Genomic DNA, 22,472 nt, shown 5'->3' on the forward strand with positions numbered 1-22,472 from the left:
GGAGGTGGAATTTATACCCTGCGGACGGAGGCGAGGAAGGCGTTCACTCCCAGCCCCACCCACCAGAAACCCTCGTTTCGAAGTTATTATTTTTTTTTGGACCCCTCCCCCAACCACCTCCTTCCTCCAAGTCATTTTCGAAAAGGAATTAGTGGGAGGGAAGAAGGGAATTATGGGTAGGTGGAGAAAACACACAAGTGACACGGTGCGTGAAATATTCTTCGCGGGGTTTGGGAAGCGTATCAGAGGTTTTCTGAGAGAGGGAGGGAGCAAGGAATAAAAAAATGTCGCTACATGTGTTTCTATTTTTTTGTTATTTTTTTATTTGCTAGTGGTGGAAACGGTGGTTGTTGAGGTAACGTCACTTACGTGTTGATCATTGGTGGATTGTCACCTCCAAATTTTTTGGGAAGTCCTTGAAACCTTTGCTTGAAGACATTGATTTTCACAAATCACAGAGTTAGTTTGTAGTATTGCCAGTGGCGTGTCAACGGGGGAGGTTTCCGGGTTCAAACTCCCCCTTAAGCCTTTATTTATTATACTTTACTTTATATAATATAATATATAATATACTTTATTTTGATTAATTCTCGTAAAAAATACTGTTTTTGAGTCCTACAAATCACGTTTTCAGCATCAAAAATCCAACATATTTTCGGGGGAAGACCCCTTTACCTTGGGATGTATTCCGTACACCCCGGAAGGGCCCCAAAATCTCCGGTAAATCCCCCCATTTTCAAAATCCTGGCTGCGCTACTGAGTATTGCAAGTAATGAGTACTGGAATACCGTAATGTACTTTGTCCAAGTTTTGTATGAACTGATAGAAACGAGATTGCAAGCTCTCATTAAATTGGGGGATGAGAAACCAATTGCTCTCCTTTTTAAAATTTAGCTGTGCAAATATTTTTTTGATGGTATTCACAATGTGTTTTTTAGAAATTATTTTAATTATGAAGAGCGGAGGATCTCGGGGGATTCCGTTTGTATTTTGTGTGGGACGATGTGTAATTATGATAAAGTTTTACGTAGTTGGAAAAAGTCGTTCTTTATGCTAGATATTTTTTGTGTTTGATTTGACTACGAGTGGTAGCTTTTGGCGGACTCTTTAAATGACATTCTCTCGAAAAGAAGTTACATTGTTTTTTTAGGAGGGCATACCTTAGTGGGACCAATCAGATTCAAGTGAAATGGCATTTTTTTTCTATGTTATAAATGGCTTATAAAGATCAAGGAGAAAGCGTAAATTGTCAAACTTAATAATTGTATTCAATTTTCCAAGGATGACATGCAACAAGATAGTACGTTGGCTATTATCATCGTAAGACCGATTGAAGTGCAAATATTAATTGTATAAAATCTTGCGTGATAGCTTGCAGAGGAAAAATTCATCGCTTTAGATGCAAATTTGAAGGGCGCTTTAGTCATAGTATTAAGATGTAAAAAAAATATAAACATTTCAATAGTTACATTCATAACAGTCAAAAATCTTTAAATCGTTGTTTACATGATCTCTTGTTTCTTGGTTAAAGACCTTTTTAGGGCTGAATCAAACTTTTTTTGGTATTACTCGAGGCCAGAGCAGTGAAATCCAAGATTACGATATCTTTTTGCCGTGAATAATTATAATACTATTGTATATTAAAATGATTTCGTGTTTGTTGTATTTTTATATTTTTGAAGTTGTACTGTTTTTACTGTAGTCACTCAAAATTTCAGTGCGTAATAATTTACTGTACGGCGGACAAAGCACCACCTCGCCATTGAGGAGCAATGATCAACAGGTACTTCTGTTCGTCTTCGTTCCTCGCCAATTATTTCGTATACAATCCTGAGAATTCCGATCGGAATACAATACAGATACGTTGCGTGAATTCTGTTTCAAATTTTCTATAAAATTATTTAAATTCTAAGTATTATTCCTGATGCAATCACTTTTGTTAAGTTATTGATGCAACCTATTCATATTCTTTCACATAAATACCCTGAGTTCTAGCATAAAGTCTATTTCGCTTATGCATACCGTTGATCGGGAAGGATGGTACCCAGAGAAGTGGGAAACTAGGAACTTGGAATTCATGGTCATGTAGCACGATTTTTAGGTAAAGAAACAAATCAGGTAGGATGATGGTATACATATGTAACAGAAAAAAAGGAGAAAAAAACGATTTTCGAGTATAAGTTGACCCGTACTTGGGGTCAACTTATTCCCCGTTCCATAACATTTACCATTATGTGAGTCCAGATGTGCATGGACCAAAAAGGTCATGTGAACGTAAATCCTAGCAAAAAGGTTTGCTCCGAGAGGATTAATAGTTAAGTGTAGAATCCTTTGAGTTGTGTTTTCCATTTGAGATAGTGAATAGTGACAGGATGTCCAATCGCAGAAGTCGATGAGGTGACGTAATAAACGGTAATGAGAAAACGACCCTAATGACGCATTGGACGCAACTGAACGTAGCACTACGGGGTTCGGTAGTAAGAGATGCACCTATGCACTAAGTTTGGTCGCAATCCGTGCAGCCGTTTGGATACCCATAGTGGACAGACAAACAGACATCCTCTTTTATATACATAGATTAACCAATAGCTCGCTTTTTTCTGATATAATTTGTCATCTCGCATTCACTTCCCTTTACTTTCTGTTAAGATAATATAAGGTACTTTCTTGGGGATTTTTTAAATTTGGGATTACTAATCAAAGTCTCATATGTTCATTGGGATTTATTAATTAGTAGAAACCACTCATTAATATTTCATTCAAGTAATATGCTAATGTTACTCTAAATTGATCCTGAAAACCTTATAATATACTAGTCATAATTGCAAGATAAGTGATGTCACAGATTTGGTCAAACTGTAGCGGCATTTGTTAGCTCAATTATGTTATCGAGTAAATAAATTTCTCCAAATAGTTCTGGCAGTGAGTGGTAAGAGTTGATAATAATTCGAGTACAATTTGGTGGTGTTATTTCCCTGCTTATTCAGCATTGTTAAGTTTGATAGCTTCATAACTCTTTAATATTTCGTTTAAACCTTTTTTGAATGGAAGTTAATCTTGTTGCAAGAAGAGAAGATCTAAATTCTTGTTTGCTTTACTGATATTTTGTTTATAATTTCGGATGATTCTATTACAATTGATATGAAGGTTTTATGCGGGAACGAGTTTCTTGAGTTAGCTGAGCTACCTGGAGCTTTTTGAGGTACTCGGTCGCCTTAAAATAGAAAGTTATCGACCCACAATAAGTCATTTTTATAGAAAATCCCGCAAATAAGACTTCGATATCAAACAAACTTCCCAAAAATTAATTCCAAAAGAAGAAAATCGAGATCATGTGGACACTTATAAAATGATAAAATTTATTGTACATCCTTTTGTTTTATAATAACGCTTTTAAGAGCTGGTAATTCTAATAAACATGCGTTTCGACGCTTAGCGTCATCATCAGGTCAAATAGAATAATAATAAGTCGCGTGATGAGACGCGTTGTTACGATAAACAAACCATTGGACACAATAATTAAGTTTTATCATTTCATTCAGCTTGCTGTTCCACAATATCTCGCCAAACACAGTTGAACTCATGTAGACACGAGTTTTAATTATATTGAAAAAACTCAGGAAATTCTTTCAACAAATAAACTCTTAAAACTCCTGCGATTGTTGTAATTTAGTTTGGTTCTTCATAAATATTGCTGCTATTTTGGGATGAATTTTGGAGAGAGGGCGGGGCTCTCATTAGCGACTGACGTCAAGATACATTTGACGTCGTCCAACAAGGAAGAGGTTGATGTATTCGACTTGGACGACCTTTTCTGTTAGGAGGCAGGACGGAATCGGACGATAAAAAAAACATCTTCCATTCGACTTGATCCGTTCAGGATTCGGAACGTGCGTCAATGGGATGTTCCCCTATTTCTCTATGTGCATGAATGGGATGGTGTGCGCCCGACAATGTGTGAGGCGGTGGAAATGTGAACGTTGCCCTGTTCAAATGTGAAATCTCTCCCGTCTCCACAAAAACACACGAGGTTGTGGGCATAATCTGAGAAACTGGGGAACTCGCATATTATTCCTCTCTTCCCACCCGAACTTTTTGAAAGGTATTCCCCTGCCGGGCAAGAATTTTGGTTTCTTAGAAAGGTCCCCCACTTCTTTCTCGTCCGCGGTAATTGAATCGGCCAAAATGTGGCCTCGGGGCGTGTGGTTGGAACTATGGGTAAGTGGAAAGGGAGTCGCATTGAGGAGAGGGTCCTTGGTTGAAGGGCGCTCATGTTATTGGTAGCGCGGAAGGGGCTTGCACGGTCGATGCCCTTCGCAGGCGGGCAATAAATTGTCGCGCGGCCTGTTAGGTTCTCTCACTCGCACAGAATCAGGGAGCAGAATAGGGCCTTGGGGAACTCTTAACTCTGCTGCACTCGCGCTGGAGCTCGAATACACGCTAGGGATGGATACATATGTAGCCCAATAGAATTTCTTTTTTTAATTACCTCAGCGTATTTTTTGACCGACACTCCTCCCCACCTCCTAACAAGTGACGAAAACAAAAAGTAACCAAAATGTCTGGCTACAACTGTATCCCGCGCGAGTTCCGTAGGATTAAGGCCGTTTCACATGGGGCACGTAATTGCGCATGCTATAGTCTGTCAAATTCAGGAAGGGGGGTAAGAAATTAAGGCACCGCTCAAGGCCAGCCTTTCGCCAAACAATAGCCGGGGTCTGGTCGACCGCGAGATAATGACTCACTCCACTCTGAAAAATTATCACCTAAAAGTAAGCGTAATTTGTAATTTTTGTTACAGTTTTAATATCTACGTGTGGTGTCATGAAAAAAAAAGAGTCTAAACACGAAGGTGCTACGTCAATTAGTTATTAGTTATGTTATTGTTAGTTATTATCATGCATATAACTAATTGACATAACTCCGTTTTTTTAGACTTTTTTTATGAAATCACTCGTAGAAATTGAAGCTGTAATAAAAAAATTACGAATTACGAATTACTTTTATGTGATAATTTTTCAGAGTGGAGTGTGATTCGTGGCTCGTTATAACGCACACGGTCGACCCGACCGCGGCTATTGTACGGCGGACGACGGCTACGCGGCTAGTGTTGGGCTCTCGAGCGCTGCCTTTATCTCCTACCCGCCTTCCAGAATTGGACAGACTATAGAACTGCATTAATTTCCCATTATGGTACGCAATTGCGCGACTGCACGAGCGAAATTAGAACAGGGGGCTATTTTGCATTGTCGCATGCGTTATAGCGATTCGTCGCTTTATACGACGCTATTTTCATTGCGCCTTCGCACTCGTCACATTGTGAAATTAAGTGTTCCGTGTAAAATGGCCTTGTTAAATTGGAGCTGGCTGGTTGCTAGTTACGAAAATTTCCTAAAATGGACTACGTAGAAGAGGCCCAATATCTTCCCAAAGAAAGTTGATTTATCTTGGCACTTTGGTCGTATTTTAATCGGTTTTCAAAAATGTCCGCGGCATGGTGATGATTGTAATGCGATCGGCTTTTTCCACTATTTCGCAATACAATATTTGTAACTGTGAGGAATATAATTAAAACGGGATGAATTTGATGGGTCGCATCGTCATGTATATAAATTTCGGTTGAAACCCATAATTATGCCATATTTCGCCGTGAAACTCAGATCACTTTGCCCATTAGCGACGCAAATGGCGACGTTTGTAAACACATTTTAATGCGCAGTGGGTGATAACACACTTAGAGGCCGACTTGAGGAACCTCTTATGTAATATTCGTGACTCAGCCGAAAAGAAGCATTCGCATTTTTATGGTATTCGGAGGAAGCGACCGATATTTGAGGTAATTTGCGCCATATGAGATGTATTGGGGAGGAAGATGCAGAGATCCCAGGGTCAGCATTAATCGTAATTACTTTGTGAAAGACGCCTAAAGGATCACGGCTCAACGTCCCATCCGACGGACTTAGTGCTGTACTTCAAGTGCTCTCCACACATAAATCGAACAGGGATTACACATTCTTTGAAAAATCTCCCCCGGGATTTGAACTCGGACCCACTGGGTGGGAAGCCAATACTCAAGCCAAAGCATAAACACGAACACCTATTTCACGTTGGCTTGGAGAGGTATTTCGTAAGGATTACATTGGGATTGTGCCAAATGTACATATACAGATGTTTGAATATATAGTTGATATTCGATTAACCTGATAGGTACCCAAGTCAACAGACATGTACCCAGTATCCATGTCTTGGTAAAATAATGAATACTCAGTCGAGTAGTCTAAATACTCCCGATCTGAGGCAAATACTTGTGTGCTTCCCTAAGTAGTCGATTATATCTACGAATACATCACGGATATACCACACCACCTTTAAATATTGGCTAGTATTTGTGCTGTCAGATGATGATTACATTAACTTTCATTTACCCCTATTGGCAAATGAGTACTAACGTACCATCTTAGTTCTCTAGTGCATTTGGCCTACTACTAGAATTGAAGTGGCGAACTCTTGTAGTTTACGTGCGTGTCTCAAATTTAATTTAAGAAGAAAATAATACCTAGCTGGCAACCATTTCGGGTTAGCTTATTCGAATGATTCCGAAAAGTTTTACCATTTCTCACTGCCCTGGCGAAAGCTAACGCCTTCAAATGCGCAGAACATGCTGAAATGCCGGGGAGAGGAAAGGAAAAGGATAGAGGGAAAAGTAAGGCAAGGGCTGGTGGAATGGCGTGCATAGCTTCTATGTATGGAGATATACTTACAAGCCAGATTGAACTATTCGACCCGTAGAGAATAGAGTAGGTAGAAGGAAAGATAAGGTCTATGTATACCTCACTGTTGCGTATAGTAGGAGGCTTTCAAATTCATTGAAGTAATAGTGTGAATTTCAAATTTGGCCGCGAAAAAAGACATCATAAGCCTCAATGTAAGTGACAATCGGCTTTAAGTAATCTGACTCTACCAATACCAGAATTTTCAACTGCGCAATACCGTTTGCTTTCGTTCCTGGATTTATTTTTATCGCTGTTTTATAAATAGGCAGAAAAATCATGTGTTGGTATGGATGATTTTAGTTGGCATTTTCTTTACTCCCTGTTTGCGGACTGTGATTGGAGTTATTCGTTTCGAGGGTACTCGCCATGTTAAATAAAAACTTTTGGTCTATGACGCCGCGTCAGTTTTCAGGTGGCTACAACGATTCAAGGGAAATTTCCGATTCCCTTGTAAAAGCGATCAGTATCGGTTTGGAAACGTTGGGAACACCCGAGTATTGACGCAGCGACGTAGCCCAAAAGTTTTTCTGTAACATGTGGTTTGAGTTTTCCGCTAGGTCTAGTGTATATTTTGTGACAGACGTCTATCAGTTGCAATCATCACCAGCACGGCTATGTTTGCTGATGACGGCAAATGTATACTTTAAAACAAAATATTTCCTACAAAACACTTGACGGAAAATTAGAGCTGACTCTACGTCTCGAGAATCTACATTATTTTCTCCTCTTTCCTCAGCGTGTACGATTCCGCACCGTAAAGCGTTGTAATTGGATTTAAAAATATTATAAACTAGTATGGAATAATTTTCGGAATCAGAAGCATGCTTGATACCAGATTCTCGAGAATGTTCCTTTACACAGAGTAAAAGGAGCGTTTTATTATTTCAATCCCAAAGGAATAGCAGTAATGCTTATATATCTGGCAACGTAGTAGCTCAATTTATCCAAAAATGTATCCAAGCGGTACTTTCATCCACAAAGTTCTGCCATAGTTTCTATAATCCTTCCGAAGAAAGATTGGAATTTTCAGTTTCGTATTTCAGCTGTTTTTTTAGTAACATAGGCCGTGTTCCAATCCACCGTAAATGCGCTCTTGCGCTCTTACCCGCACTTTTGGATCGTCACATTTCGGAAGTGACGTCACGTAGTGCGATTCCAATCCGCTCTACGTTCTGCTCTGAAGAGCGCATAGTCGAAGAGCACGAGAGAGCGCATGGATCCACCCTTACTCGCTCTTCAGCCCTTCGTCTACCGCCGTTGAGGTGGAATTTTCGTGGATTCGGATGGGATTTGATTCGGAGCAATGATTCGGTTCTCTAAATCGTTTATAAGGAATCGAGTGAATATCGAATCCGAATGAATCTTGAATAGATGCGAATTTAAGGGTGTCCAGCGACCGGGAAAGTCGGGAATTATGCATGAATTTTTGATCCAACCCGGGACTGTAGAAACGTTTATATCAAATTTTATTTCACGGATAATTTTTCCAGTTCAACGCCCATTATCTGGTTAAAATGTAATTGTTGTAGATTTAGGTGCAATAGCTAAGAAGAGTTTTTTCAGCCGCAACGAAACGTGCAATGTCAGACGAGACAACAGAACCGAAATATACTAATATATGTACTCTATCTGAATGAATGTAAATATCTAACTATGTACTCAAGTAAGACTCAAAAGAATGCCAGGTGACGTCGACATCTAGTTACGAGTTTGAAGCAGCTCGTCAGGCTTGCTTTGAATAATGTCAATGCTAACAAACGGATTTCTTTTCCTTGTAAATATATTAATATGATATAACATGAAATCACTTCAATGGTTTAAAAATCATGTAAGAGATTCGGGTGTATTAAAATTCGAATATATCGCAGTAATCACGTAAGATTAATCTGGGAATTTGTAAAATTTCCCTGGAGAAGCTGGAATTATGCATGAAGTTTTCTGCTTTGGCTGGATGCCCTAAATCTGCCGTATTTCAAATATTATGACGGGTACCTATTTACAGTGATAATTTTTCATTTTAACGACATCTTTAATAAATTGTTTTCAGATATAAAAACCACTTAAATTTGTCTGAATGTACGAAATTGGTTGCCTACACGAAATTAGTAGCCTACAATTGATAAATCTCGCCTATGCCGTATTTTATTCGTTTTAACTTCTGCAATTCCATTTATAAGTACATGTAAGCATATATATAAGTACATATGTTTATAAGGCATTAAATTATTGCAACACTCACTCCATAACAACAACAACATTGCACTATTTTCTTACCCTCCAAATTTGTTACTCAACTTTTTTCAGTTTCGAAATCTGCCACTTGACAGTGGTGGCACTACTTGCAATAAGAGCAGGAAAGAGCGAAAGAGCCGTTTAGAGCGTAAGAGCGCAAGAGCGTAGAGTGCACCCTATGGATTGGAACACGGCCCTACTAATAGGTATGATGGTTGAAATATATTTTCCTCAATAAAATTCGTCCCGTTTGGCGAATTAGATGGTGTAAATTACCCAACGACTAATTCACATTACTGGGACTTAAAAGGCGATCATAATTGAAGTATGCTTTCGAATTCATTCATTGGTGTACGCTAATAACATATAAAAATCACTAAACGGATTAATAATTCCATTCATAAAAGCATCTAATGATGAACCTCTGGAAATTCCATCCCCATATTCAGACCCCATTTCTAGAAGTCAGAGCTCAGAGCATAACGTATGTAATTAAATATCCTGTATTATATGAAAGAGATGAATAATGAATGGATAGGGATGTTATTTTTGCTAAAGAAAAATGCTCAGAATTAAGTCTCAGGAAATGTATTCATGGATAGAAAAGGTTTGAAAAGACACCGTTTTAAGATAAAACGATATTGTTCCCGCTCAATCTTCAAGTAAGTCCTGAAGTTCACCATCTACTTCTCTTCACCGTCTCCTTCTCACGCCGTTCTCACTGGTTCACGTTGGTGCATTCTTGCCAATGACGTCACTAGCCTGCAGTACATTCAGAGTACAGTACATGACATAATTGCATTGTGGATCTTTCGTTTGTGCGCACTCTCTGGTGCGACACTGTGAAAATCCTCCTCTCTGCTCATAACATCTTGGCGGGTGATCCACGCAGCTTAGGCTTTCTCGTCGGTGGTGGCCGTCGTGGTGGCGGAGGCCTGTGATTGGTTGTCGCCCGGGGAGTCGCCACCGCAAGACAGCATCGGCAACTTCTCGTTGAGGGCCGCGCGATACTTAGGGTGGCTGTAAAGATAAAAGCATGAAACCATGAAAATTTTGTAATATTTTGAAGACTTGCGCGTGAACGGCGGTGAAATCAGGGATGCCGACTTACAAAAAATATTGGGGGGCCCAAACCGGAGATCTTGTCCCGGGAAATTCTATAAATAGTTAGTTTTATGTTTTTTAAACATTTTAGAAGAGTCATGATCAACATTAGAACCCTGATAACTCGAATATCGATATCTGGACACTCGGGAAAATCGACAAGCCTGACACATTTTTTCCTCACACCCATAACGAATTTTAGAGGGGGCTCGGACCCCCTCAGGCCCCATGGAGTCGGCGCCACTGGGTGAAATATACATGTTATTGCCATGAAAAAAAATTTCCCTGGACCGGGAATCGAACCACGAACCTTTGGCTACCCGAGCCTCTTCGCAGATCTCAATTGTACAGATGCTCATAGTATCAGATGTTGGGAAGCGTATATATGTTTCTTATTTTCGCATGGAAATCCATGTGAACTTTTGTTAGATAACGGGCGAGTTGAAACAATCTTACTTTTTTATTCGTTTTTCCCCGCGTTATTTTTCGCAGAAAATTATCAATATCAACGAAATAACACAGAAAAAGAGCCAAAAGAGGAGCGATGTGAATTTTTTATTTGGGAGGGCACATCATATGTGGGCGGTCTTTGCTTTGATACAGCTTTAATTGTGCGACGGGAAGTTGTTTATTTATTCACACAATAATAAAACAATGTTCTTATGTTCAAAATAAATATACACTAGTACGCATTACATTAAAAAAGTATGTTAAAGACATAAAAAAGAACTCGTAAAAATGAGAAATTTTGAACATTTTGGCAAATGTTAAGCCCTGTGGGTGACTGAAAGATATCGACTGACCAACACCAAATTAAAACACTATGTTTCAAGGTTCATTTAATACGTCACGAACTATTGGATGCGAAAACATCAAATTAAAAAGGGAGTAATTGCAAAAATGAAGTTTTTTCATATTTTGTCAAACTTTATGGTCCATGCGCTGCCAGAAGATGAGAACCGATTTTGATATTTTTTGTTTTGCTTTGTGTATACAATTCGCAAATTTTCCGCGCAATTAAACCTTCGAAAAAAATAAGGACCACCCTAGTGTCCCATCCCTTAAGCCCCTAAAAAGTAATCCGTATAGTTGATCTACGTTGGACCACTAAATAAGAAAATAAAATTCACTTTGTGCATACAACGTTGCGTGACTATTGTTTGACCTTAATATTAAGATAGTGTTTTCGAAACCATAGTGGGGAATGCAGTGCTTTTCTCTCTATTGTATGTGAGAATTAAAAGTTAACTTTTCATGTCTTACCTGATACCGTACACAATGGGGTTGTACACAGCATTTGCCTTGGCAAACACTGAACCCCAAATGGTAAACAGTGGGCTGATGGTCATCGTCTCGAATATTCCTGAGAAGTTGATGATGAGGTATGGAGTCCAAGCCATGAACCACAGGGAGATAGTCATAAGGGCAATCTGAAAAAAATTCAAATATGACGTTAAATGACGTTTCAGTATGGTATTTAGTCTTGGCAGAAAAGCTATTAATATAGCATTAAAGAGCTTTCTTAGTCCATTATAAGAGCTATTTTCACATTTTAATCGGCTAGCACTAGCTTCAAAAAATGGACAAAACGGCTCCAATATTACTATGCCATTTTCTAGATCCTGGTTTGACGAGATCTTATATTTTCCATACCTAAAGAAAATGACATCGTATACTGCAAAAACGTTATTGATACAACTACTCCTATTGATATGAAGTTGAAATAGATGGTCTATGACTTTTTTACTTGCCAAATAATCCATGAATTTGAATTATTATTGGAGTAAACGTGCATCACACAGTTCCATCAAGGGGATTTTATTGCTCTTATGGTCGTACAAACAAAACTGAGAATAATTTTCAATTTGTATTCAAAATTTTGGCTTCATTTTATGGTAATGTGCTTTTGAAATTGATAGTGAATGAAAATAAGCGCGATATTAGTTATCAAAATTATCTGTAGCTTTGCCGCAAACTGGGAAACTAGGAAAGAGCTTTGGAAGCATTGTTGCACGATAAGTAGGGTTCCTTCTCAATCAAAAGTCCGCCCATAGCAACTTAACCATCGCGTAACTTGATGTATTGATTATGTTCCGGACTCGATAATCCTACTACCCTCTTAATCACAGCCAAACCGCGGAGAAGTCATGAGGGGACTTGTTATAGTTTATATATATTCGAGAAAGGCAAAACTATCTTCTTTAATATGGTAAATTTGAGGATAAATTGAGATTCGCTCGATAGGAGCGTGGTAGCCTATTGGCTTGAGCGCTTTCTTGATGAGCAAGAGTACCGGATGAAGTCCCGGGAGGTGCCTTGTATCCTGTAAGTGCGAGGTGGCCTTGGGAAAGAAACTGAATGTGTGATTTACACACCTGTGGTTAAGTCTGGGGTAAGCTCTACCCTCAGCTATCCAAACAGACCTTCGGGTTGAGTCACTTAGTATCTACCGATTCGATCGATGGATTTTTCTTCCTCATAGGAAAATCCACTAGGATCGGTAGAATATTAATAGCGTACGCTTGGTTTCGCTGTTAGTAGGGCCCGCCCGCCTTTGTGACGGTGCGGGATTCCTCGTCCCTTCCCTTCCTTCCCTATCCCCTCCCCGGAGGCGTCGTCGGACTCTCATCGCGGCGGCGCCTCCTTTCCTTGTTCCTTCCCGTCCTTCCCCTTCTGGGTGCAGAGGAGAAAAGCTAGCGCTTACAGTCCCTGCCCTAGGAGTGTATCCTTGCGAGCCTGCCCTGGAGTCTCGTTTTCTTTGAGTCACTGAGTAAGAATGAACATCAGAAGTCAAATTACACCATTTTTAGTATATGTGGACCAACGGGTTTTTCAAGCCAATACCAGGCCAAATTAAGTCATATTGTTGTGAGAAGGACGTAGTTAATTTACCTTGGCCAACTTGCACTCCGCACTGGTGTTTTGTGCCTCAGCGGACCTCAATGAAGCTACGTTCATCTTCTTGGCCTGTTCCCTCATTGCTTTCTCGTGGGCAGCTACAGCCTGTGCAGCAAGAAATTTACATCTGATCAAATGGACTAGATTGCTAGCATTAATTATATAAAATAATACATAAACTTATATTTTATTGATATAAGTGAATTTATAAAATGTTTTGGACTTATATAGCAGTTTTCTAAAGAATTTCTATGCATCTGTATGTCAATTTAAAATTATGACCAAATTTTAAAGCCAATCTTGTATTCAATTGAAGTTTATAGAGCCGGTACAGATTTTCTTATCATGGACATTTTCTTGAGGAAAGTGTTCATGGTAAGTAAGAAAATATAAGGCCGAAAAATCTTGTTTTGATTCAGTCGATGTATTTTTGAAGGAATTATTTTATTTCCCAATCGTATCAAGGTAGCTTTTGAGTTCTTTTAGTTATATTTGAATTTATCAATGGATAGTGATGAAATAATACCTGAACAATGAAGGTGTAAGCGTAGATGATGGTAAGGAGAGGGAGCCAGTAGCAGAACACGGAGTAGACAAGGATGTAGCTCTTGTGGAACCAGTCCTTGGTCAGGTAGTCAGTGCCACAGGCGGTCATGTTACCCTCTGGGACATACCTGTCGTTAAGAGAGAAGGTAAAAATATTTTCAGGCGACATTTCTCTCAATTAAAATCACCCAATTTCCAGTGATTTAAATAGACACGACGATAAGATGTTAGTTCATATTTTTATTATTACCAATTTTTCTTGTATCATTATATTTTTCGTTATCTTCATGTAACTGTTCATTCTTATTCCCCATAGATATAACTGGTTTTAACTCGCTACCTGGATAAACGTGGTGTTTTTGTACCATAAAATGGTGTTTTATTGGCTGTAAACACATCTTAATCCCCGAAAAAGATGTATATAACTTAGATATTGTAGATGTAAGCCTTTGGTAATGAGTTCAGTCCAGTAAAATCAGAATATAGTAGAAAGAACCCTGATGTAAAAATAAAGTCTGATGAGGAAAAGGAAGTTTGTTTTTTATCAAACTCTTGATTTGGGTAACAACGATATTTTTTGTAGTATGTACCGATAACTTGGTGACGTTTTTCGGATATTACCCGCAATACCACGCTGTCCTATTATTTGGCATGCAAGTGGACTTTACTAAATATTCTAACATCGATTAGCTGCATCCACTTCGATGCGTATGGAGTCTATGGTCCTATGAGCGGCTACGGTGTTGCATTCTTAGTGCCATTGCGTAGTCACAGTTTTGTCAGGGGAAAGATTTTAATCAAAACTACAGCTATTACTTCTCATCAGTGGAATTTGGCGTTTCCTGTGGACATGTGTTTTCCGTCAAGATATAAATGCCAGTGTTTTCTCCTGATCGTTCGGTATATTTTATTTTCAATTGTTCCCTCACTGAATGGTTTTTCAAGTGCACTTCCTACCTTAGTCACTCAAGATATTAGTAATAAGCAACTTTATGTACTTGGCATTAGAAACGTTCGTCACTTTCCATGAAGTTATTCACGCATTAAAATGGCCACAGAGGGCATTTTCTTAATTTGGAACTGCATCATCTGAAACACCGGTGCTTCCTTAATCATGAAGAAAGAATATATTTGATAAATTTAGTAATTAAATGAGAACGACAATAAATTCTCATTGTAAACAGTAACACTGCGATAACACTCCCGGGAATTCAGAAGTAACTTTGACTTTGACATAAAGGAGCCAAACCTGAAGATGAACCAAATACTATCCTATTGAAAACAAGTGCTGTACATTTCACGCATTTTAAAACAAAATTATCAAAGAATATATCTCTTAGCATGGATACCTTCAGTAAAAATTTTACGAATATTTTTGATAATATCAGAAATACTCTTTAGTCAGAAGTTCTTATTGATTTGATAAATCTGTCTCTTATCAACGAGGAAAATTATTTACTTTTTCCTTTATGATTGATCTGTATTTCAAGTGTAGAAATATTGGTTGGGGAAAGATATTCAGTGACATTTTCTATCCCTGGATTTAGTTTTCCTTATTTATACAAATATATTCGAAAATTTGACGACATTGAAAATGAAAACTACAGTACGTGTCCAGAACTCCGCATCAACTCATACATGCTACGTTTCAGTGGTCCAGATGATTCTCAAGATAATATGTAAATAAAAATGTAAGATATCTTTATAAGCATTATGATAAAAGCCGATCGTTCGATCACACCCACCTGTTCCAGCCGAACATGGGCATTACGGTCCATGCAGCGGCGTGAACCCAGACCAAGGTGATCCAAGCTAGCGCTCTCTTGATTGTGAGTGGAGTCCCAGATAAGCCCTGGAATGTAAAAAAATATATCAGTACTCACTGCAGTGAGTGACGTAGAGTGCAGGCTCTCTTTTATAGATCAGTTTTTTACTTCGATTTGTATATTAAACTGCCATTAGTATATGAAACTGCGATTAGTTTATTACGCTGTGATAATTATAATGCTAGAATTATACGAAAAAAGTGAATTGCGAAGGAAATTAAATCAGTTTTTTACAGCAATCAGTGCATTATACCTACTGCTGATAGTAAAAAAAAACTACAACTAATATTTTTCAAAGACAATTATTTCAAAGTAATTAGTTTTTCAAAATACTGAAAAATCATTGGATTGTTTACAGTGCAAATATTTTTATTTAAACTTAATTTTAAAAATTCGTGAAAATCGCAAAAACTAAGCCATCATGTCTAATCAAACAAAGCCTCAGACTAAGGCCGTAGATTCGAGATGTGGGCATCATCATATGTTTTTGAAAATAGCATTCCATACCAAACCTATGACCACCATGGAAATCATGTCACATTGCATGGTGCTCTGTAAATTGACGTGAAAGTTAGGACTTATGTATAGACGGGCACACAAACCTAACACAATAGCGCCTTTTTATTCATATGTATGAGAAAATGCGCTATAAATATAGCTTTTTTTAATAGGAGAAAGTTCAGAAATACTGGAATGGAAATAAAATGAAATTTTTAATGGATCGTTTAAAATCCATCTCTTCACAAAAAGGAAATACAAATATTTGAGATATTGAGGCTAAATACTGAAGGATTGCAGGTCCAAATCCTGGGTTAAATTGGGTGAAAATATCTTTCACAAAATTAACTTTGGGCACTCCAAATCAGTTAAAATTACACAATAGATCATTGACCAGAAAGGAAGACAAACTGAGGAGCATTTATTTATCGTACGGTAAGCCTCGTACAAATATTCTAGAAATGCCAGGAGGCTTAGGAAAAGGAACTGCCTCTCCTACTCAGAATGAATGATATATACACGCCAGTGGCTAAGTCATATTAAGCTCTATCCTCACCTATTCATTCAACCCCTTTCGGATTGAATGATAGATTGATATTGTAAAGGGAGAGCGATGATAAAAATTGCTATTTGTAAATCAAATCTTTCATAACCGTACCGTTAATTTACAAATTTAGTTAACATACAAATTGTCAACACAATTAATAAGTGCTTCCGGAAAAACATCGGGAGCGACAAGCCAAGCACCCGAACGCCACTATTCTGACTACAGTACTCTTCTTTTTTCCATGTCGTCAACAAGAATTGTTGCAATACGTTGACTTAAAATATCATCTTTTTGGCTCAAAATTGTTTTTGTTAGTTACGCTCATAAGCCACAGTAATTGCTCCAGCTTTGGAAAGTTTTGCATGCTTTACGGAATCAACTTTTTATATTCGAGGAAATCCCTCTTTCCTCACCTTCACGATCACGTTGTACCTGTCGAGGGCAACTGTCACCATGGTCCAGATGGAGGCGCATCCAAAAAGGGAACCAGCCATGCCATAAATCTGGCACATGAGTGGACCTGGAAGGAATACGTTCAATAAAAGGAGTATATATTTCAAAATTTTACCTCGACAAGCTCGATCATAAATTCCTATTCACTGTTTTTAGCACACGTAAATGGGCAAATGAACCTTCAAATCGCTTTGCACTTATTTAATTATGCCTGAAATATTTAGCTTATCACCTAAGTCTTATTGTATATTTTGAATGTGACTGTTTTTATGAATCCAATTTCATTGTAATTTCGTTTTTGTACAATTATTCTTAATTGTCTGTAGTATCACTAAAAAGTATGTATTATATGTACAATAAAATTTAGTTATTAAAAGAATGGGAAGCTATCGTGTAGTTGCTATCAATTTAAAAAAGTTGCATTGCGAAAGAAAGTTAAATTAAGCATTTATAAAATGAACTACATGATCAAGTTACATAATTAGGCCAAAAATTCGTCGCACATATCTTAGTACATTCCCATTTTTAATAAGCGACAGAAGAAATCATTTTTCTTTGGATCATCAAATGCTCTTCGCGGCTTCGTTTGAAGGTATTTCTTACCAAAAACCCAGGTTTCATAGTAGCAGTTGACCAGCATGAAGGGACACATGAAAACCATCATAAGGAAGTCGGATACTGCAAGGTTGACGACCAGTAGGTTGGAAGGAGTGCGGAGAGACTTGGTGCAAGAGAACACGTAGATGACGACACCGTTTCCAGCCCACGAGATGAAACCGAGGACGGCGATGACGAATCCCAAAATTCCGTGCCACAGGGGGTTCATGGGAGGGAACTGGTACCTTGAATGACATAAGTTTGATTTGCATCCTAAATAATTTCACATTTTTACGAGTGATTCGCATTTGTTAAAGATTTATCCGTGGAAAAATACAATAATGACAAATCTGAGGTGTAAATTAGATTAAATGAAACCGATTCATTGAAAGTAAATAATATTTACTGCAATGAAAATGACGATTTTCAAAATAGATCTAAAATTATATGGCAAGAAAGTGATGCGTTAATGGTACTTCCACGTGTGATCCCTAAAGTAAGGGTAGTTTATACTACTTGCTCAATGCGACCTAACAGTGTAAGATAGGAAAATTAGAAGCGTCTGTCCTATAGCTAATTAAAAGCTGTAAGGACATGATCTTAGAGTTTTCATTTTAACCAATCAACACCTTCACCCAATTTTGTTTAGCAGGAGATATGTTTTCCTTTCTATTTAGGATAAAATTCACAAAAAAGTCAAAATATGAAATGTATTTTCTTGAAAATATTTTAAGAATCATGTGTTATAACTGCGTGCATATGGTTAAACACTTCTCGCCTTCAATGCATGGAGTGAGGAGCATAAATGGTGTTTCAAAATGGTCTTGACCACTTTGAAAATCCAAATGCACACGTTTTCTCAGCACACGCCAAACCGTTGAATGCTGGCCTTGCTACTCAAGAGATGCACGCGGGGTCGATTTCGTCGGGCAGTTGACAGAACTATGTCTCACTTGCTCAACGACTTCATCAAATGTGCTTGGACGACCTCATGATTTCTTACGTATTACCGAGAACCCCGTTTCTATAAAACATTTATGCCACCCATAAATTGTTGGCCAGCTAGGAGGATCTTTACCGTGCTTGGTACAAAAATTACGCTAAATTTTAGTAGCCGACTTTGATTCTTCAAACCAAAATACACAGCTAGCATGCTCGGGTCCGGTGAAGGCAGACAATTTTAAGTTAAGTTAAGCGCGATTCTGAAGTAGCGAACTGCGCGAGTCAAAACTTGTTTCCCTCTAAGCACCACTAAAACCAGCTCTTTACCTTTTTTGAATAAATTTATATGAATTTTCAAAGTTGTAAAGTCATTTTTGAAACATTCTGTATTTTGTCGTCTGTGCTTACAAATTCATGATTCACACAAACTGGGACTTACCAGTGGGGGTCGACCCAGGGGAGCATCTCAGGGGGGACCATGTCGACGACTGTTGCGTTGGAGAAGGAATTTCCACTCCATCTGGAAGCTGCCGCCATGCGGGCACTTGCCTCAGCAATAGTCTCCATCTGAAACAATCCAGATAGCATGTAAACTTAGGTACAGCTGGACTTTCCCTTGCCATGTCAAGCTTGACATTGGCCAGATTGATTCAGGTTTTCTCATGTCAAGCTTGTCATTGGCAAGTTTGATTAAAATTGAGGGCGATGAGAAGCCAAGGGATAAAAGTTTTTTTCTAAGCAGAGTTTTTATTTATTTATACAACACCAAAAACAGCACTAAGGCATTGGGTTTATAAACTAATGGAGTTATGTACAGAAATACATAAAAGAAATATATCAAAACTTGATGGCCATGGGACACACGTGAGACTCTGTTCTGTCCTGACATCAAGTAGAAAATCAAAGACAATACTAAATATTTAGTTGATCTCGCATGTTCTCTTTACCTGATTTCTGTACCCATCTCTCTTCAGAAGAAAAATCACTTGTACCTCTTGGCTTCTCACCCCCTTAATTTTAATCGAGCTCTGCCAATCCGGCTGGAGCTGCCAAGCCTCTGCAGCTTTCCTTTATTTTGGTGAAATATAAAAGTCAGTTCCGCGCTATGGTGACCAGTTCGCCCTCGGTGTGAATTTAAGTGCCAAATTCAAATATCAGTCTCAGTTCGCCGTTTTTTCAGTCACGTGAATGTTCATCTTCATTCATATGACCTTGCACAGCAACTGACTGAGTATTGGTACCTAATTTAATTTCCAGTAAATGAACCCTATTTTTAGACAATAAAATATCGGTGTGAATTATATAAAAGCTAGCATTGGTAGGCTCGATTCAGGCTTGATAAAGTAAGCTTGATTCCAACTTTGTTTCAAGCCTTCATAGAGAGTCATCCGTATGATTCAAGCTTTAATCCAGCTTTCCGGCTTGAATTGTCAAGCTTGAGTCAAGCCTGACTGACCTATTAGGTCAAGTGGGAATCAAACTTTATTTCAGCCTGCCTTGCTCTCTATGAAGGGTCAAAACCCTTTTTTCGTAATTTTGAAGCAGTTTAGAAACGTCATTTGCTTTTGAAAGCAAACAATGATGTTATAATTTCAACTATATGTACAGTGTAGACCCTCGCTTTACAACATTAATCCGTTCCTGATCACCGATCATAAAAAGAATTCCATCGAAAAGTTGAATCGTCATTATTTCCGGGCGTTGAATCATTATGAAGAACATCAGCGCATGCAACTTCAGCTATAACATAAAATTCGCTTCATTTTCAAGTAAGGTGGGGTATAATAAAATTGATGACATATTGTGCGAGTGGTAAAGAAATCGGCGAAATTTGAAATTTTCAGAAGCGGGCGCAAAATCAATTCCATAGGTATGCCGAATCAATCATAAGTCGGACCCATCGTAAAGCTAGGTCTAATGTACCCTAGTAGAAAATAAAAATCGAAATTTAATAGTTTCGCTTGTGTTCATGAATTCGTGAACAACTTGTGAACGCATGCAAGGCATTATCTATCCTGGTGCAGTGAAATTTTGTTCTGTAAGACATATTTAATTTTTTTCCTTATATTTGTACTTATATTCTCAAGTTTCGTTGGCATTTGGGTTCTGTGTCAGCCTCAACAAATTGAGCAAGATATTCTCTTTTGTCTTTTCATCAAGCGTGAACCTGTTAGAAACAAGAAATCAATTAAGAATTTGGCGGGCAGCTTGCCTCAATAAAATTTGAAAAATGTTCTTATTGACAAGTATTATACCTTAGTGGACGATTTGCATAGTTCTTGTGTGTATTTACGGAAAATCGTAGGGTTTTTCTTCATAGAAAAATCTTTCCTTTCCATAGAAACATCAAATTATGGTTCCGTTGGTATTGGCCCACGTCTCCTTAATGACGGCGTTATGATTTCCCTATCGTACTCCTTCCATCCCTATCCTTTCCCTAGAGGCGTCATCGGGCTGTCATCGTGGCGGCTCGTCCTATCCTTTTTCCTTCTTCTGTTCTTCCCCTCCCGAGGTATGCGGGCGTAAAAGTCTCCGACTTGGTTCCCGGCCCTCACGAGTGTAAACTTTGCGGATCCGCTCTGGGTACCCGATTCCAATGTGTCATATCCAAGTTATTCAAACATACTTGAGTATATGATCCTCAAATCTCGTTCATGTAATCGGTAACATTTTTAGTGGTCAATGTGTAAAATTTATAAATGCATTTAGCCATGTAAATTCATTGGACTTATAAATATGAAAATCACATTGGCGGCACATCGCTACTTTCCAGAAAGGTTTTGAATAGGGTAGAATGTTAGGTAAACGAGGGAGAGGAAGGAATAGATTAGAATTTTTAGAATGAAGGGGGGAAGGTCTTATTGTTAATTGAAGAGGGAAGTACGTGAAGGATGGGGAGGCTGCCAGAATGATCCTAATTACTCCATGGAAACGCACCTTAATCGGTAGAATACACTAATAATAATAATTCAAATAGAATAATGGAAAATGTAATCATTATCATTTTACAGTAGTTTAGAAAAGTGCACTCAGTTGATAATTTGCGATGCAAACATTTTTCTGAATCGGCCTCAAACGAGGTAGAAATTTTAACCCTTTAACCCTCCCAGAGCTGCTTCTGGGAGAAATTAAATTTTAAGATCTCTCATTGAAAAAATATGACAATTTTTTACTCAATAAAAATTATTGTGGCAGCAACGTATTTTGCCATAAAACTTTACAGCGAAAAAAGAACATGTGGCTTAAATATTTCCTGAATAGAGCTTAAAATATATGCATTTTTGTGGTTACTCAGATGCAACATTGGGGTATGTTAGATTAAAAATCATATTAGAGGGAAGAATATCAGGTGAGCGACGAGGGTGAGGAAGGAAATATGATTTATGGATAGGTTGATAGGAGTATGCGTTTTTGCGAAGTGCATTTGAGAGGGATGGCAGATCGGAGTGATTTTCAAAATGCTTCATATAAACCTACCTTAACCGGAAGAATACTTAAATAAATAAATAGAATATTAATGTACTCACGGCAAGGATACGAAGGTAGTGATCAAAATCCGGTAAGATGGTGGTCAAAGGCGAACTGCTGCCTGATAGCTGGTGACCAAAATGGACGCTGAAGATCCTATATCAGATTTCACACGCGAGACGCTGTCGGTTCTCTCGACCCAAAACTCGCTCAGAGCAGTCAGACGCCAAGACTCGTAGGTCTACTCACAATGGAGGCACGCTACGATTCTGACGAGCTGGAGTCCTCATGCCCTGGGAATATATAGTGACCGATCGGGCGAAAAATTTGGTTTCGGGAAGTGTATGACATTGAATCAAGGAAGGAATCGGTGCACGTGATAATTCTTGCATGAAGCCGTGACTCGTAAGGACTCGCATTAACATAATACGCGGACGCACTGTCAAGGCGTTTGCATGATAATGGGCGATACAATGTCTCCTCCCTCTGAAATTGTCATATTAGTATATTCACGTGGCAAAAGTTCCATTTCTATGCCCAAGAAGATATAACTTGTTCGGCCAATCAATTACCTGAGATGATTTTGAC

The 22,472-nt window shown here is 38.4% G+C and overlaps 1 protein-coding gene across 1 annotated transcript; it reads right to left on the reverse strand.

Annotated features, from left to right (window-relative positions):
* Window positions 1-9,577: 9,577 nt before the first annotated feature.
* On the reverse strand, window positions 9,578-22,166 carry LOC124160965 (rhodopsin-like). Its single transcript, XM_046537099.1, has 9 exons — window positions 21,944-22,166; window positions 18,856-18,983; window positions 17,481-17,719; window positions 16,838-16,944; window positions 15,299-15,405; window positions 13,534-13,681; window positions 13,002-13,112; window positions 11,373-11,539; window positions 9,578-10,025 (listed from the first exon to the last, which is right to left on the reverse strand). The coding sequence occupies exons 2-9, from the start codon at window positions 18,981-18,983 to the stop codon at window positions 9,899-9,901; spliced, it is 1,134 nt and encodes a 377-aa protein (XP_046393055.1). The 5' UTR covers window positions 21,944-22,166; the 3' UTR covers window positions 9,578-9,898.
* Window positions 22,167-22,472: the final 306 nt, after the last annotated feature.

Source organism: Ischnura elegans, chromosome 6, assembly GCF_921293095.1.
Source record: "Ischnura elegans chromosome 6, ioIscEleg1.1, whole genome shotgun sequence".
NCBI lineage: Eukaryota > Metazoa > Arthropoda > Insecta > Odonata > Coenagrionidae > Ischnura > Ischnura elegans.